General features: G+C 42.4%; 3 protein-coding genes across 3 annotated transcripts; 1 reads left to right on the top strand and 2 right to left on the bottom strand.

Moving 5' to 3' along the window:
* Positions 1 to 5,030: 5,030 nt before the first annotated feature.
* Positions 5,031 to 7,412, bottom strand: tubb4bl (tubulin, beta 4B class IVb-like). The gene is made up of 4 exons (XM_053851753.1): positions 7,255 to 7,412; positions 6,601 to 6,709; positions 6,418 to 6,528; positions 5,031 to 6,349 (listed from the first exon to the last, which is right to left on the bottom strand). The coding sequence occupies exons 1-4, from the start codon at positions 7,309 to 7,311 to the stop codon at positions 5,292 to 5,294; spliced, it is 1,335 nt and encodes a 444-aa protein (XP_053707728.1). The 5' UTR covers positions 7,312 to 7,412; the 3' UTR covers positions 5,031 to 5,291.
* A 107-nt stretch (positions 7,413 to 7,519) lies between these two features.
* LOC128751099 (zinc-binding protein A33) lies at positions 7,520 to 12,276 on the top strand. The gene is made up of 7 exons (XM_053851901.1): positions 7,520 to 7,641; positions 9,087 to 9,481; positions 9,638 to 9,733; positions 10,798 to 11,028; positions 11,100 to 11,122; positions 11,195 to 11,307; positions 11,389 to 12,276. Exons 1-7 carry the CDS (start codon positions 7,611 to 7,613, stop codon positions 11,925 to 11,927), a joined length of 1,428 nt encoding a protein of 475 aa, XP_053707876.1. The 5' UTR covers positions 7,520 to 7,610; the 3' UTR covers positions 11,928 to 12,276.
* Positions 12,277 to 13,184: 908 nt separating this feature from the next.
* Positions 13,185 to 14,141, bottom strand: LOC128751388 (hydroxycarboxylic acid receptor 2-like). Its single transcript, XM_053852349.1, has one exon. It carries the CDS (start codon positions 14,139 to 14,141, stop codon positions 13,185 to 13,187), a length of 957 nt encoding a protein of 318 aa, XP_053708324.1.
* Between the last annotated feature and the right edge of the window lie 3,486 nt (positions 14,142 to 17,627).

The following is a 17,627-nucleotide window of genomic DNA, read 5'->3' as shown; positions in this document are numbered from 1 at the left end:
TCCAGCTGATGCGGTTTCATTTTTATCTCTGCCGAGCGGAAGCGACAGACGGGACTCAATGAACCTGTTCCATGTTTCCCACTTGGTCGTCAGTGAACAGCCTGATCAAGGTGTGTCCGCCTCTATTTGTGCTTATGATTGTGTTTCTTTTGCTCAGCTCTGTCACTGCACACGCTTATGCTGCTAATAACGTCGCGAATGTTGTTGACCGTACTGTTATGATTCAATGTGATCTAAACTTTATCTCAAAACAAGGATGGTTTGAACGGCAGATGTGCCAAATGTTTACATTCGAGAAGATGTTTGAAACACTTTTCAGATCTCTTTAACAACGTTATTAATCCTCTGACTCAAATACTTTATTGTAAGACTCTTAAAACAATAAACCATTGTAGAGACTGAGACTCATTGACTCATCAAGTATACACGTTAAATAAATGAAAAACAACTAACTCCACAATGTACATCTCAAATATACTTGAAAAATGTATTATTCAAGTCTGATGAAATAAACACTCTGATTAATCATAAATAATAAAAACAAATTTTATGTTATTGCGAACGTTTCAAGTATTTTAGGTTCTATCAAGTATTAGAAAATACTCTGAAATCGTCAGGGCTTGTTATTGATTACTTACATTCAAAAATAATATCATCTATTACAAAAAAGTGACAGCTAACAATTATAATAATGAAGTATACATCATAATACCTCATTTGTAAATATGTTATTGACTTCATTTGTTCATTTTTCACCTAAACCAACAATGAAATATGGCTATTTTTAAACAATATTGTTGTGTAAGGTGGTGAATCAGTTTGTGTTTGTGTCTCGCAGGGTGAATATTCATCGGAGAAATGACGGTGGGACAAAACATCTAATGCTCCCAGAATCCATTCAGGCCTCGCCGAGCACTACTTGCTGAAGGAGATGAGTTCAAATGTGGTGAGCCCTGGTGCTGTGGTTTTACTGCTCGCACTGAGCAGCAACCCTGTGTCGGGTGAGTCAGTAACCATCCCATCATTCCTGCTGCCCCCACATAACCAAGAATGCTGCCTCTAAACCACACCTAAATCTAATGCTGAATCGAAGTGAGCATGCTTGGGCTTGCTGCCATGTCACAACAACTTTTCAATAACAGAAAAAAATTAAAACTTAAACAAGCTCCGCCCCCTTCCACTCATTGTTATCTCGTTGTACTTTTGTCCTTTTCAAAGTTTACTATTTGTCCTGGTGAATTATTGACCAGAGAAATGCCGCGTGTCTGTTGACATTTCCTCAAACAACCCTGCTCACTTTCGGTGTCGCAGACACAAACATGTCTTTAAGTGTCACGTTTTTTTTTTTTTCTTTTATTATGAGTGGCTTTCATTCAGCTGACTGACTTTGTATCTGCAGAGCTCTGCATTCCTGAGCTTCTGCTACTTTGTCCACAAGGTTGAAGTAGTTACTTAGTAGTTTCATGACATCACAGACAAATCACATGAGCGATCATGAAGAAAATGACTGCATTGTTTCAGCAAGGACCTTTAGTCAGGGACGTTATTAGTGCTGGAAAAAGGGAATCAAGCTGTTTTTAGGACTTCATTTTTTCCCCTATTTCTTCTTCTTTTTAATGGTTGTTTTGCGGAAAAGTGTTTGGATGCAGTGTTTAAATAAAATGTATGAAAAAAATATTTTAAATATTGTGGTTTAAATAACATTGTTAGTTCAATGCACTTTGTTAATATTAAAATTTTGCTTTGACTGAACAAAAAAAAAATTAAAAAACATGTACACGTATCTTGATTTTGATTTTTGGGGAGTGTTATTTTATACTGTTTAAAACTTTTATGTCTCAATGAAAAGATCAGTATGCAACAAATATTGACTTATGGCATAGACAAAAGTCCATTAAATGGTAAGGATTTTAACACAAACCTGTTAAGATAAAGTAATCTATTACATTTCCTGTGTTACCTTGCTCAGGATTTTCTGAAGTCCTTGTTTACTAGCGCTAATAGTGTGCCTTTGAATTCTCATTTTTTGAATGGTGAAGAGCCTTTCTGGACACCGTGTTGTTGTTGTTCGCCATAGCAGGATGTGTAGTCACTCATTGATAATATATTTGTACGCTCCATTATTTTCTCATTACCACCTCCACCAAGGAGGATTGTCTTCAGTGGTGCAGTGGGGGCTGGAGCTCCTGTTTGCTGGTGTGTTGTGTAAGTGAGTTCAGCTGCCACCTGCTGTCCGAATGCACATATTGCTATTGACAATATTTCAAACGCAAAAAAAATCTGTACAATTATTTAGACTGACTGGAAAAGAGTGTCTATCGAGAATATTCAATGAGAAAAAACTCACACCAAGGGTTTATGAGACTTTCAGAGCCCAATAAATGGCACTCTCTGCTCTAAAATTTTGGGATTTGAACCACCATTTCAGAGAAACCTGACATCATTTTTAAACTAAGTGCGCCACTTACTGAGCTGGTTAAACAAATCACAACAGTGTGAAGAGGCCACTTGCTTTTGTAGGCTCCCGTGTGTTTTTAGTGTGTGTGTTAATATCTATTTCTCCTTAATGGTTCCAGGGAATAATACAACTCCTGCAAATGGCAACAATACAACCGGAAGCCCGGGGCCCAACATCGCAGCGATCGTTGCCCCGACTGTCACCCTGGGGGTCTTGGCGATCACGGCGCTTGTGGTCTGGCTGCTCTGCGTGGTGAAGAAGAAGCGTCAGACGGAGGGAACATACCGACCCAGTGCTGAGGAACAATCCGGAACACACACCGTCGCCGCTTTAGATGCAATGAAGTTACCAAAAGAGGAAAGACTCATTTAGCTGCTGTTGAATGAATTCAAGAAACGTGTCTTAAGTTTCAAGAGGGACACTGAATGGACTCAAAAGATCTTCCAGAACACTCTGGTGGGACTGAAGAATAGAAGGAGGACCTGCAGTATTTGATTTCACTTCATTGTCTTTTGCGATGATCTCCTGACTAGATTCCTCTTTTAAAATCTCTACAGTATTTTGACTCCATGATCACACGTTTATCGATCACTGTATTCTGACATTTCATCACTGTGCACAAATTGAACTGTTTACATGTTATTTAATGATGGAACCTAGTTTTTTATCCTTGTTTATTTATGATTTTTTTTGGTCAAGAACAAGGTAAAATCCGTCAACTGTCGCTATTAAACAGCTGGGTTTTGAGAGGCTAACACCGAGGCTAGCTTGGACCAAGCTAGAGAATCAATTTTCTATGTCATATTACTGAAAATAACAATAAATGGATGATTAGATGTAGAGTTTTCAGAGCGTTCCTCACTATCATGATGTACATCACCATCCTCAATTGGGATTCCAAATTGATAGCCACGAAAAGAGTGTGGATTGTTGCAGTGCATTATGAGATTTGTAGCATGAACAGTTAGTAGTCGACATTGTATAATTATGTTGCATTTTCCCACCCTATCATCATCTTGTGTTATAGTTATGAAATTCACCTACAGATTAAGTTTGATGAATATTATTTGAATTTTCTGGTGCTGATGATGTTTAAATATACCTTTACCTTCACCTTCTTCTGCCACTTATCCAGAGTCGGGTCGCGGAGGCAGCATTCAGAGCAAGGAAGCCCAAACTTCCCGATCCACACAAACCTCCTTCAGCTCCTCCCTGGGGATCCCGAGGCGTTTCCAGGCCAGACCGGAGACATAATCTCTCCAGCGAGTCCTGGGTCTTCCCCGGGGTCTCCTCCCAGTAGGACATGCCCGGAACACCTCCCCAGGGAGGCGTCCAGGGGGCATCCGGATCAGATGCCCGAGCCACCTCAACTGGTTCCTCTCCATGTGGAGGAGCAGCGGCTCCACCCCGAGCTCCTCCCGGATGACCGAACTCCTCACCCTGTCTCTAAGGGTGCGCCCAGCCACCCTGCGGAGGAAACTCATCTCAACCGCTTGTATCCGCGATCTCATCCTTTCGGTCATAAATGTTTATTTTAATATATTTATTATTTATATCACCTGACAAAAGTGGGGCAACATTAAAAACCTGGATAGTTATATTTATACGCTCAATAATATATACTCAAGTTGGCAAATTTATTGGGAAAAAGTCTAGCTTCTTGAGAAGAGCAACACATAACTCTGGGTTTGTGTAACCCTTGATAAAGGAGCTCAGTAGATAAGAACGTCTCGGGAGTTCAGCGGAGAATTTCCCTGAAACCCTGAGTCACATAGGATAAAACAGCCATCTTTAAGAGTCATTGGCTCCCAGACGTCAGTGAAGGGAGATCGCTGGTGTGAAGGATGAATCAATCATGTTGAGAGCTTGAAAACGAGCTACTGGGAGTATTTGTCAATTCATTTTCTTAATGGAAAACATTTGATACTCATGACTGCTGTGCTGGACTGACTGAGCGCTTCAAAATTAATTGGGTTTTCACTGAAAACATCAACAACAAGTGACAGCGTCTGGGCATAATATTAGCATATATATATATATATATATATATATATATATATATACATATATATATATATGTTTGTTGTTGCTTTGTTATTCTGTTATTTTATTATAATTGACGTTTATTGTCGTAATATTGTTTAATTATTTTGACTTCACATAAGTTGAAGATATTAGTTCTAAACGATACATTTTGACAGGAATCTAGTATGTAGTATGCGGTTGCTAATGGCAACACCTGACATCTAGCGGTTGTTCTGCAAACTGCAACAATCGTTCTAAAATATTTTCAAAAGAAGATATACAGTTGTATTAACGAAAAAGGATTTCAGTTCAAATGTAACTGAGGAGTCTAAAACATAAACTGTAAAACACTGCAACCTCACTGGTCAAAATCTAACAATGCGATGGTCTCATTTTTCCTCCTCTAAAAAGGCTGTATATATATATATATATATATATATATATATATATGACTTCACATTGGCGTCTGATCATCTGACATCTGATTTTCTCGATCAATGCTCATAATGGCCTGGACAAAGAGACGCAGAGAGTTCAACATGACCTTTCATCAGATTTTATTTCATTTCCAATCCGAAGGCTTCACAGTCGAACAAGCTTGCTTTGTTCCAGCAAGACAATGGCAGTGCAGATGAGAAGGGCGTAAATAATTCAGTGCAATGAGAATGAGCAAAAACATCTGAAGCTAGTATCAGCAATCACAACACCAGAACAACACTGACCTAGATAATGAACGAGTGTGGCGGAACTTATGCAATGAGAATAGTGTGAGGGAGGGGGAGGGACGGGTGAGGCGAGGTGAGGGACTCTAGGCGACTTCCTCCTCGCCTTCCTCCTCGAACTCGCCCTCCTCGGCGGTGGCGTCTTGGTACTGCTGGTACTCGGACACCAGGTCGTTCATGTTGCTCTCGGCCTCTGTGAACTCCATCTCATCCATGCCCTCGCCGGTGTACCAGTGGAGGAAGGCCTTGCGGCGGAACATGGCGGTGAACTGCTCGGAGATGCGCTTGAACAGCTCCTGGATGGCGGTGCTGTTGCCGATGAAAGTGGCGGCCATCTTGAGCCCGCGGGGTGGGATGTCGCAGACGGCGGTTTTCACATTGTTGGGGATCCACTCGACGAAGTAGCTGCTGTTCTTGTTCTGAACATTCAACATCTGCTCATCCACCTCCTTCATGGACATACGGCCACGGAACACCGCCGCCACGGTCAGGTAGCGGCCGTGGCGCGGGTCGCAGGCGGCCATCATGTTCTTGGCGTCGAACATCTGCTGGGTGAGCTCGGGCACCGACAGAGAGCGGTACTGCTGGCTCCCGCGGCTGGTGAGCGGAGCAAAGCCCGGCATGAAGAAGTGCAGCCGAGGGAAGGGCACCATGTTGACCGCCAGTTTACGGAGATCGGCGTTGAGCTGGCCGGGGAAACGGAGGCAGGTGGTGACACCGCTCATGGTGGCCGACACCAGATGGTTGAGGTCTCCGTAAGTGGGCGTGGTGAGTTTGAGTGTGCGGAAGCAGATGTCATAGAGAGCTTCATTGTCAATGCAGTAGGTCTCATCGGTGTTCTCCACCAACTGGTGAACAGACAGCGTAGCGTTGTAGGGCTCCACCACAGTGTCTGACACCTTGGGCGAGGGCACGACGCTGAAGGTGTTCATGATGCGGTCCGGGTACTCCTCCCGGATCTTGCTGATGAGAAGCGTGCCCATGCCGGAGCCGGTGCCGCCGCCCAGGGAGTGGGTCAGCTGGAAACCCTGGAGGCAGTCGCAACTCTCCGCCTCTTTCCTCACCACATCCAAAACTGAGTCCACCAGCTCGGCGCCTTCCGTGTAGTGGCCCTTGGCCCAGTTGTTTCCAGCGCCGCTTTGGCCTGAAACGAAAATTGCATGACTCATCAGATGACTGAGGAGGGCGTCCAGACCGGATCAAAGAGCTTACCGAAGACAAAGTTGTCTGGTCTGAAAATCTGCCCAAAGGGTCCGGACCTGACTGAATCCATTGTTCCGGGCTCCAGGTCCACAAGGATGGCACGGGGCACATACTTCCCACCTTAAAAAGAAGAAGCAAAACAGGGTTGGCACAATAAAAGTATTTTTTTTTTACGTTTTAAACCATTTCTACCTGTGGCCTCATTGTAATAGACGCTGATCCGGTCCAGCTGCAGGTCGCTGTCCCCGTGGTAGGTACCGGTCGGATCAATTCCGTGCTCATCGCTGATCACCTCCCAGAACTGGAGCAGGAGGGTGTGGTGGGGGAGAAGAAAGGAGCAGATGTTTGGGTCAAGCAAAAGTGTGACATAAATAGAAACCCAACAGCAGTTGGGTCGCACGCGAACCTGTTTAATTCTTTAATTGAATTGAGGTCACTGGTGGACTCGCCGACTCAGAAGGAATCAAGCAGACTGCTATAATCTGATAAGTCTCCTCTTACAACTTATGTAAAAGTCGGGATCCATTGTGATTTTTTTTTTAGAATTCAAACCAACGGAATGAAGGAGTATGGGGGCAGGAAAATGGGTCAATAAAGAAGGGGGGAGGGGTCATTCAGTGATGAAAAACTGCCTTAAAATATCGAGTATTGCATGCATTTGGCTTAAATAGCGCACCAAAATAAAGTGCACGTCTGAAAGTGACTGATAAGGGTTATAAAGATATCGATGAATGCGGGGAGGATGCTGGCTGCAGCCACTTTCTTCAAGGATGCTCGAGAAGAGCATGAATGAAAGATGCAGCCCTCAGGAACATCACCGGGTCGAGAGGGAAAATACGTCCATACCTTAGCTCCGATCTGGTTTCCGCACTGACCGGCTTGCAAATGCACAATTTCGCGCATTGTGGCTGAATGCAGACGACGGCAGGTTCGAGTCTAACGGGATGAGTAGCACAGACTCAGATTATGGCGGATGCTGGAGTCGAAGCTGGTTGATGTCGCGAACAACGCGCGCTCTGGTTGGCTGAAACGGTGGCGCAACCTGACGGCATCCGCATAGCAACCAATGGGAGGAGGGCAAGGGGCGGGACGCAGCGCCGTGGAAATGGCGGATAGGGTGCCGGAGCGTGGAAGGATGGAAGGATCTGATTCTTTCGAACCGAGTGAACCCACGCACGGGCACACGCACGGAAACACCCAAAATGTGTGGATGTGGGCGACGTCTTCATGAAGGTTGTTATTTTTTCAATCAGTTTGATGCTTATTTGTGTTATATTGGATCACCAATATAACGGTGATAAAACCACCCATCCATTTGTTCATTCATGAGAGAATGAACTCAAGTCTGAAGGACACCCTGGACAGATCGCCACCGTCTTCCCAGTGATAAACGCTCACTCAAACAAAACGGGTGCTCAAATCTCTTTCTACGATGACTGGATATAACAAACAAATTTTCCTCAGTGTGGACAACATTTTTTAACCTGTAAAATGAACTGCTTTTTTTGGCTGTATGACAACGCAATTTGACCTTGCTGCATTTTACATAGCATCGCTTAGAATGTGCTTTTCATCATAAGCATTTATTTATTATGTATTTCTTTTTTTTTACAGTAACAGGTTCATTGCCTACTGGAAATCTAATGTAAATTGTATTAGGGCTATAGTTTATGGTTGAAATATTATGAGATTAATGTTGTAATATTACAAAACATTATGGAATAATTTCTTTAAAGTCCTGATGCTAATAATAATTTGGTGCTAATGTTGCAAAATATCCTTGTGAAATCCATACTAACTCTCTTAATCAATTCATAATATTACCACTTTAATTTCATATCTTTTCCTTTTCGTAGGCCTTGGTTAGAAATTGTGGAAAAGTATAGTTGTTTTTAATTCAATTCATTTTCAAATAACCTTCTAATTAAACTAAAGCTGATCTTTTGTCTAAATATAAATATAAACAGTTAATATATGTGCCTTTCACCAGAGTCAGACTTAAAATTCAGCCTTTGAATTTCCCCACTCTGAGACTAATAAAGGATACCGAACCCAACAATGTTATTTTTTTAAATCAATTTAAACTGCTTAATTTCAGCAATACTTGAGCGAAATGCTTTTCCAGCAGATCAAAAAGCAGCAACAAAACAAGCGCAATGTCCATAAAACAGCACTGAGAGGACACAGAGTACGTAAACAACAAGAGTGAAGAAAAAGCAGAAGACGTGCGTTTCCCAAAATATCCCTTGACAGACAACTGTGGAACATTTGTTCTGCTTTTACCCCTGCAGTTGCTGCTGCCTGAAATAGCTCACATTCCTTGAAAGGGAAGTGAATCAAGCGCCAGTCTGCCCCATTTGGATGAAAGAATAAAAGCCGTTTGAGTGTATGATGAGTGGCTTTCAGGGACTATTGTCTTTACTGCATGATCTCGTTCCAAACCTTGACAAGTGAGCACCTTGATGCTGATTGGCTGGCGGCCTCTGTCCAATGGCGTCTCACTTCCTGTTTCTCAGCGCTGAAACCAGTTCCCACTGTCTCCCCAGTGGAGTTACTCCCACTGAAGTCATGCTGCAGGACAGTGTTTGTTCTCCGTGCCAAGAGAAGATAAGAAGTTTGAGGAGTGATCTTGGGTTACTGATGACTGAGTTTCATTTTGAGTAACTCTGCTTTATCAGCAGCCATGTCTCTACCAGAGGAGGACCTCACATGTCCTGTGTGCTGCGACATCTTCACTGACCCGGTTCTGCTGGGCTGCAGCCATAGCTTCTGCAGGGGCTGCCTGACACGCTACTGGGAGACTGGTCAGCGCGAGTGTCCGGTTTGCCGGAAAAGGGCGTCCAAGTGCAACCCGCCCTCCAACCTGGCTCTGAGAAACGTGTGTGAAGCCGTGCTGCTGAGGAGACTGAGCTGCGAGCCGGCCGAGGACAAGCTGAGATGTAACCAGCACCGAGAGGAGCTGAAACTCTTCTGCCTGGTGGACAAGCAGCCCATCTGCGTGGTGTGTCAGGCGTCCAAGCTGCACAAGTCCCACGACTGCTCCCCGATCGAAGAGGCTGCCCGCGACTGTAAGGTAAGAACAACACCAACTGCCTGTTTTGCTTTCAAACCCAGACGGGAAACACCTAGAGTCAGAATGCTGCTCCACGAGTCTGCCGCCAACTATCACAGGAATTTATGTCGACAAACTGCACCGGTGATATCTGAGGATCTTCTGATCCACTTTCAGGATGAGCTCGCCGTGTCCCTCAAGGGTCTGCAGACTAAACTGGACAGCCTGACCAGGATTGGCAAGACCTCCGCCGAGATGTTCAAGTACATCAAGGTACCTCCAAAGTTAAAAGTCATGGAGATACATTGAAACATTGTATCCTGCATTAAACTTTGGAAATGCAACGTTTTGACTGGTGAACTGTCGACTGAGTCAGGAGGTTGAACCAGGCTGCTAAAATATGACTCCTCAGTCTGTCCTGTGGTCTCCCTTTATGAAGCTTTATGAAGAGCAAGGGTTGTCAAACCGCTCCTCACCAATTCACCAATCAGGTGTCTGGAGACCATAATCACTTGTCAGTCTGGTGTTGCTGCCCCAGCTGGTGACTAAGCGCCTCGCTCCGTCTCTCAGACACCAGCTGTTGTATTAGGGAAGTGGCTCTTCGTCCAAGGTTGAAACGAAACTTTATGTTCAGGAAATATAAGTTGAGCTGGAACTGCCTTGGTTGTACAAAAAAAAGTATTTCCAAATGTTTTTAATCACAGAAAAAGGTCAGAATTTCACTCATTTAAAAAAATAAGAATATATATATATATATATATATATATATATATATATATATATATATATATATATATATACACACACACACACACAGTATGTCAAAACTACAATGTTCTGTTTTTTTTAAACTTAAATACTGTTTTGCGTTGTGTTTTGCGCGACTGTTTTCTTTTTTGTTTTTGCTTTTTATATCATAATTCATGATTATTTCAAGTTATCCACAGTGTCCTCTCCGCAGGGCCACCTAATGATAATCAACCTTCATTTTTCTTTATTATATTTTATTTTGCCTTCTTCAATTGGCATCAAGTCGTGAGAATTACTGTGTTTTAAATTTTAGCCACACAGTTATTGTGTAGGTCTCAGATGTTTTTTTAAATTTAATTTTTATACAACGCTCGATTCTGTTCCCATTTTTACGATTTTCTAAATTTAAAAGTAAAAATAAAAAAATATTGTTTCACAAATTATTGGGAATTTTTTTGTAAGATTCTGATGTTAAACTAGGAGTAGTTTTTGAGTAATAGATGTCACCATAGGAAGATGACAGTGACATCGTGTCTACTGTGAATCCTAAAAACCAGGTTGAGTAATCCGGAATGTTCCGTCTGCAGAGTCAGTCGCTGGAAACCCAGCGGGTGATCAAGTGTCAGTTCGAGGAGCTTCACCGAGTCCTCTACGAGGAGGAGTCGTCTAGATTAGCGGCGGTGAAGAAGGAGGAGGAGGACAAGATCGTCGGGATGACAGAGCGGGTGAAAGAGATTTCAGCAGAGGTGCTGTCACTCACAGACACCATCACCGTCATCCAGGAGCAGCTGAACGAAGAAGATATGGTTTTATTGACTGTAAGGTTATGAAGATACTCTCACCGACTTCAGCCTTTTATTCATATATTTTGCTTGTTTTTTTCCTACAGAATTTTAAAGATGTCCAGGAGAGGTACGTCTTGTGAGCATCATGCTCTCTGAGTGTTGCATCTCATTGTGTCTCTTTGTATATGTATGATAACAGATGCTCCCCGACTGTGCCGGACAACATGTCCGGAGCTCTGATCGACGTGACCAATCACCTTTGCAACCTGAAGTATAGAATTTGGGAGAAAATGTTGGAGCATGTGGATTACAGTGAGTCCAAGTCTTCCTGTTAGCATCAGCTGGGACCTCAGCCGACTCATCTTCACTCTCATCTCCCTCCTTGTCTGCTAGCTCCTGTGACCTTGGACCCAAACACAGCACACCCCTGCCTCATCCTGTCTGATGACCTCACTTCCCTCCACTACACAAAGCAGCCGAGCTGCTGCCCCGATAACCCCGAGCGCTTCCACATGAGCGCAGAGGCGGTGGGCAGCACCTCCTTAGGGTCAGGAAGCCACCACTGGGTCGTCGAAACAGGAAGCAACGAGGAATGGATGCTGGGCGTGATCGCGTCGTCCACACTCAGGAATGCCGACGTCTCGGCCCGACCCGAGAACGGCTTCTGGACCTTGAGTTACCGGGACGAGGAGCTCCGAGCCATGACCTCCCCCCCGACTCCACTGACATTTTCAGAAGCGCCCAAGCAGGTCAAAGTTCACGTGGATTCCAACAAAGGGACGGTCACTTTTATCGACTGCTCGGAAGAAAGGCTTATTTATTCTTTCACACACACGTTCACAGAGACGCTTCTTCCATACTTCTACACGAGGAGCAGTCAACCGCTCCGGATCATGCCGGAGAAAGTCCTGGTCACAATGTTACGACAGTAGTTTTTATATCTCAGTTTTAAAGTTTTACATCTGAGATTACGGTGATCAATTTCACACATTTTATTGTGAGCAGAAGGTCAAATTATTTACTTTAAATGAATCATTGCAGACAATCTTGTATTTTTGCACAATGTTTTGTGAGTACAATACTAACACGCGCCGTGTTGCTCGTTTTGGACACTGGAAGGTTGGTTGACGTGAAAAGCCACATGTTCTTGCACTGTTTAGTGTTACACTGCCCCGGTGATGTTGGATTTTAATAAATTCAGGTGAGTTTCACGACTGTCGCGCACCTGCATCTTTTGTGCACTAGATGGCGCCAGCGCTCTAAAATGAGAGGATAGTGACGCCCTCAAGCGGCCAGCTTGTGTTAACGGACGTGTAGAACCAGGTAGTTCGACGAACAGTCGTCCTTGCGAGTGCTGATCATACAATGCTGACTCATTATTGATATATTTTGAGTAAGAATTATTATAAAAGAATTATTATGGATGCTTTATTATAAAAGCATCCATCCATTCCTATTATATATATATATATATATATATATATATATATATATATATATATATATATATATATATATATATATATATATATATATATATATATATATATAATAGGAATGGATGGATAAAATCAACAGGTGCATCATTCCACCTGTTGGAGTTATTGTTTCACCGGTGTGTCTCGGCTGTGTTTAATAGTAGAAGGTACAATCGCTAATGCTAGTGCCAAGTGCTACTGTTGTTTGCATTTGAGTTGTATATTTTAGATTTCCAATTTAGGATTTTTGTTGCTTGATGAATCGGACAATAAGTGACGTTCAGGAGCGACGTAAAAACAAACCCAATAACATCAGTAACGATGGATGAAGTCGAGGTTTTTATTTTATTATTTTATTTTATTACACAAGGATTTCCGGTTTGTGCTCATGTGACCGCAAGTGATCGAAATGAATCGGGAATTCATTAGAATTTTAGGTACTACTAAGGTACTGAAGATTGCATTTAAATACAGATTGAGAATTATTCGTTTTATTACGAATATTGTGAGTGAAATTAAATAGTATATATATAATAACTGATATGAAACAGTTTCATAATTGTCACGTTTTTTCCCAATATTTATTTTTACTCTGACTTGAGTGTTTTGCCAAGAATAACAATGACAATGCATAAAACACAACTTTTTAACACACTCCCACGATATAATAATAAATATTCCGCCCCTTCTGTCGAGAAACACAGTCAGTTCCTACGCCGGTGGATTTTGAGGTGTTTTCTTCTTGTTTTCACTCATGCAGGGGCAACATTTTTGGACGCAGGAGTCCGGGAGAAAGGGAATCTTCTCCAGCCGCGAGAGGTAGACCAGCGGCTGGATGGTGCTGCTGATATTGAGGAAGGCGAAACCAACAGGCTGTACGTAACATCGGAACACGCGTGGAGCGTAATGGTCTTCGAAGGGGAAAAGTGCGACGGGCGGCAGGTAGTTAAAGATGATGATGCAGAGCAGCGAGAGCACCATTTTGAAGGCTCTTTTTTTCATGGGGTGCATCTCATCTTTACCTGCTCCTCTGGACTTTTTAAGGGCCCAAAGGATGCAGGCGTTGCACACGAGCATCCAGGTGAACGTGGCAAGGATCTCGCCAGTGAAGACCTTCTCAAAGTTCAGCAAACCTCCCACTGTTTTAGCTGCGGAGTAAGCAAAGGTGAGGCAGAGCAGCAGCACCGACAGACCTAACCTGTACCCAATGGGCTTCAGTTTGCCAAAAGTCAGCGGGAAGAGCACAGCGATGAAGCGATCCAAGCAGATGGAGGACAGAAACAGAGGCCCGCTGGTGTCCTTCACCCCGTAGGAGAACTTGAGAGCCGACCAAACCTCTTTGCTCTGCCAGTAGTAGAGGTTCAGGAAGCTGACGGGAGTCATCGAGCCGAAATAGGCATCCATGAAGGCCAGGCAGCCGAGGAAGATGTCGGAAGTGGTCGGCTCCTTGCGATTGTGGATGAGAATGGCGATGACAAGTATGTTGGCGGGGATCCCCACCACGACATTGATGCACTGCAGAGTCAGGTCAAACAGAATTCCTTCGACTTGATGGTCGCAGCCGTCGAACACGCTGAATGGCTTGGGCGTGGCGTTGACGTTCGCTGTGGTGTTGAGCGGAGTCGGGAATGTCGTGGAGTTGATCCACCAGGACGCGTTTCTATCCATGTTGGGCTGTGAAGAAATGAAATACTAACTTCAATTCATTTTGCAGCAGACACTATCAGTTATTTATTAGTGATGATTCATGAAACACTGTTCTTACAGGTGTCACTCTTGGTTGTGCAAATACTGACATTTATTATCCTATCTATCTATCAATCTATCAATTTATCTATCTATCTATCTATCTATCTATCTATCTATCTATCTATCTATCTATCTATCTATCTATCTATCTATCTATCTATCTATCTATCTATCTGTCTGTCTGTCTGTCTGTCTGTCTGTCTGTCTGTCTGTACATATGTGTGTCTATCTATCTATCCATCGATCTATCTATCTATCTATCTATCTATCTATCTATCTATCTATCTATCTATCTATCTATCTATCTATCTATCTATCTATCTATCATCTATCTATCTATCTATCTATCTATCTATCTATCTATCTATCTGTCTGTCTGTCTGTCTGTCTGTCTGTCTGTACATATGTGTGTCTATCTATCTATCTATCTATCTATCTATCTATCTATCTATCTATCTATCTATCTATCTATCTATCTATCTATCTATCTATCTATCTACACATTCTGACAACTGAGGGAGGGTTTGATTTGTGGGGGAAACATGACGGTGCTGTCAGAATTTTAATCCCTCTTCAACAAATTTCAAAGGAGGTTATTTAACTGCCACGTTACTTTTCAAAATGTGGAAATAAAATATGATACATAACAGGGAACCTTTGTAAGAGCAGGAGTTCCTGGTCCATTGATCACACTGATGCACAAGACGCGTGGCAGCTAGGATGAGAACATCAACAACACACATGGAGGAATCCCTGAACAAAAGCCAACAAAAGCATCTGTTTGCTTTTGTTCAGGGATGTTTTTCGCTACACTATGTTCCAGAGTTTCCACTACTCTGAATGGACTTGAAATTCTTATCAAATTGAAATTTTTATACAAATATTTCCAAGACATTAAAAGAGATTTAGTTTAAATAAGGTGATATAAAAACTTGAATATAGCCACCATCCTGATTTATTGTTCTAACTGATGCAAAATATTTTGTTGTTTAAATGTATGTATGGGTCCATCATTTGATTCAGTCATATACCAAATTCATTCAAATTGAAAAATGTGGATTCTTGTGTGGCAAATATTCTTTTACCATTAAACTGAGATTAATTGATATTAATTCATCACAGATTCTCTTATTAACTAGATTATATATATTTTTAGATTTCATCGAATCCCACTCCTATTAATAATATAAATATGATATAAGGGACATGAGGGACATACCATTTTTGACAGGGGTACACACCTTGGCACAACACTGCGATATACTGTATATGTTTGCTGTGCTTTCATAAATACCATTTATTGCTGCTGTGTGTCAATGAAGCGTTTAAACTGCACCATGATGATAGAAATAGTGAGCATCCATCCGAGCATGGTTTAGTGAGAACGATGCGGCGCATGAAGTGCTCATTGATAGATTTAGTTTATCTATCAATGAGGAGATGAAACATCCTGATTTTAAGCTTGACACTTCTCTGCTCTTCAGGTCAGAGAGTCAGTTTAGGACTTGTTAGCAGCGGGATCAGGCCTTGGGTGATATTTTTAAATCCTGGGACGGGAACTGCGCTGCTTCTCCGCAGGCTGTTTTTGTGTGGACGCTCCGCTGGGACCATCTGTGCTCTGCCCAGGTCACCCAAGGGAGTACAGAGTGCAGGTCCCACCCCTTCTGAGGTGCATATAACAGCATCACCTTCCAACGGCAAGCCATTCAGCCAAGCATCCCGTCCAGTATTTGCATGTTGGGACATGATAGTAAAAGCAGCCAATCATTAGTTTTCTCGCGTTGCTTTGTTACTGTGATATTGATGATCATTTGTTTACCAGATACAAGCTCTTGATGGATGGAACAAAATACTGGGGAAGATTCTCTGACTAGCATTGAAGCGGCGAGGCTAGTTCAGAGCTGCATGTGGACTATTGACCGGGTCATTTGCATGACTTGAAAAAACAACCACACACCTGATTTTTTTTTTTTTTCTTTTTTGGGTGCCGGAGGTGGTGGTTGTTGTTGGAGCAGCTGTCAAGAGGGATCTGCAGCTCCACTCGGACCTCTTCTGGTCTTCTGAGACGTCGGTGGATGGCTTTTATGGCCTCCAGAGCCGCCTCGGGAAACAGAGCTCCTATGGGGACCAATCAGCTGGAGCGGGGAGAGAGACAGTCTCTGCGTGAGAAGATCAAGCTCGTCTCTGGAGAGAAGGTCGACCCAATTCAGTCATGGGCTCGGACGATTCCATCTGAACTTTAGCTTTTTAGTTTATAGTTTCATGACGTCAATGACTTTAAAGAAAAAACAACTTTAGATGATTGTTTTCCGCCCCTTTTTGACTAACAACTTTTTAAATGAACAGTATGCTCTTTCAGTTATACGCCATTTGTGACTCATTTTGCCGCCAAAAGAACGTCTCTTTTGTGAATTTACCTTACAGTTTCACTCATTTCCAGCTCAGGAACTCAGGACTCTCAGGACTCTACTTCATGTTAGCCTGAGTCTACTTCTTTCTAGACTCGCACCATCTTCTTCATAGGTAACCTGCCAAGTATGGACAGAAAACGCCCCTCATATTGAACACTTTTCTGCACTATTTTTTGACCCACGTTTATTTCAGTGTGGGCTCTTATATAGATCTAACACAGCCTTTACAATACTTTTGAAATGATTTTTTTTTGTTGCCTAGTCAGTATTAATAGATTTGGTGTGGTGGTGTTCTCCTTTAAAAGTCATTTCAAAAATGTTTTTTTTTATTGCCTAAACCCTTATTTTGTTGTGCGTTTCTCCATTAAAATAGTTGAATATTTATCAATCTAATATCGATGGTGTCTTATTCCTCAGAATTTGGTTTTGTCTGCAACTTTTTTTCTTACATTTTTTCCTTCTTATGACTGCTATGTTCACCACAAAATTAATAGTTTTTGATCCATCGACTTTTATTATTATTTGGTTTAATACTCTATACTGATGTTCAAAATGAGTCAATTAAATATTTGCGTAAATTAATTTTATGTTGCTGTTTTTATTCAGATATTTACGGTTTTCATCGTGCATAAAAGTCTTATTCCAGGTGAAAAAAAACCCCTCCATTAGTTCCAGTTTGATTTAGCGATAACTAAAATTGATGCATAAACACGGTCACACTCCAGGAAAACATTTGTACTGTGCAGTCAAGTTTATCAAGTTAGGATTTAAAAGCGAACAGAAAGCTGAGGTCACTCACCAAGAGTAGGTGCTGTGGAGACAGTTGCACGTACCACATCTGCCAATAGCGGTTTGGTACGCGCCTTATAAAGCCAGGTGAGTGACCAGTAGGAGGACCTCTGCTGCACTTTTTAAAAAGTCCCATGAGAGTTGACATTTAACCCAGAGTTCGTGAAGCGGAAATTAACTCAATAGATCAACTAATATTCTTCTA

The sequence above is a fragment of the Synchiropus splendidus genome, chromosome 19 (genome assembly GCF_027744825.2).
Source record: "Synchiropus splendidus isolate RoL2022-P1 chromosome 19, RoL_Sspl_1.0, whole genome shotgun sequence".
NCBI lineage: Eukaryota > Metazoa > Chordata > Actinopteri > Syngnathiformes > Callionymidae > Synchiropus > Synchiropus splendidus.
This window is presented reverse-complemented; position numbering and strand designations above follow the sequence as displayed.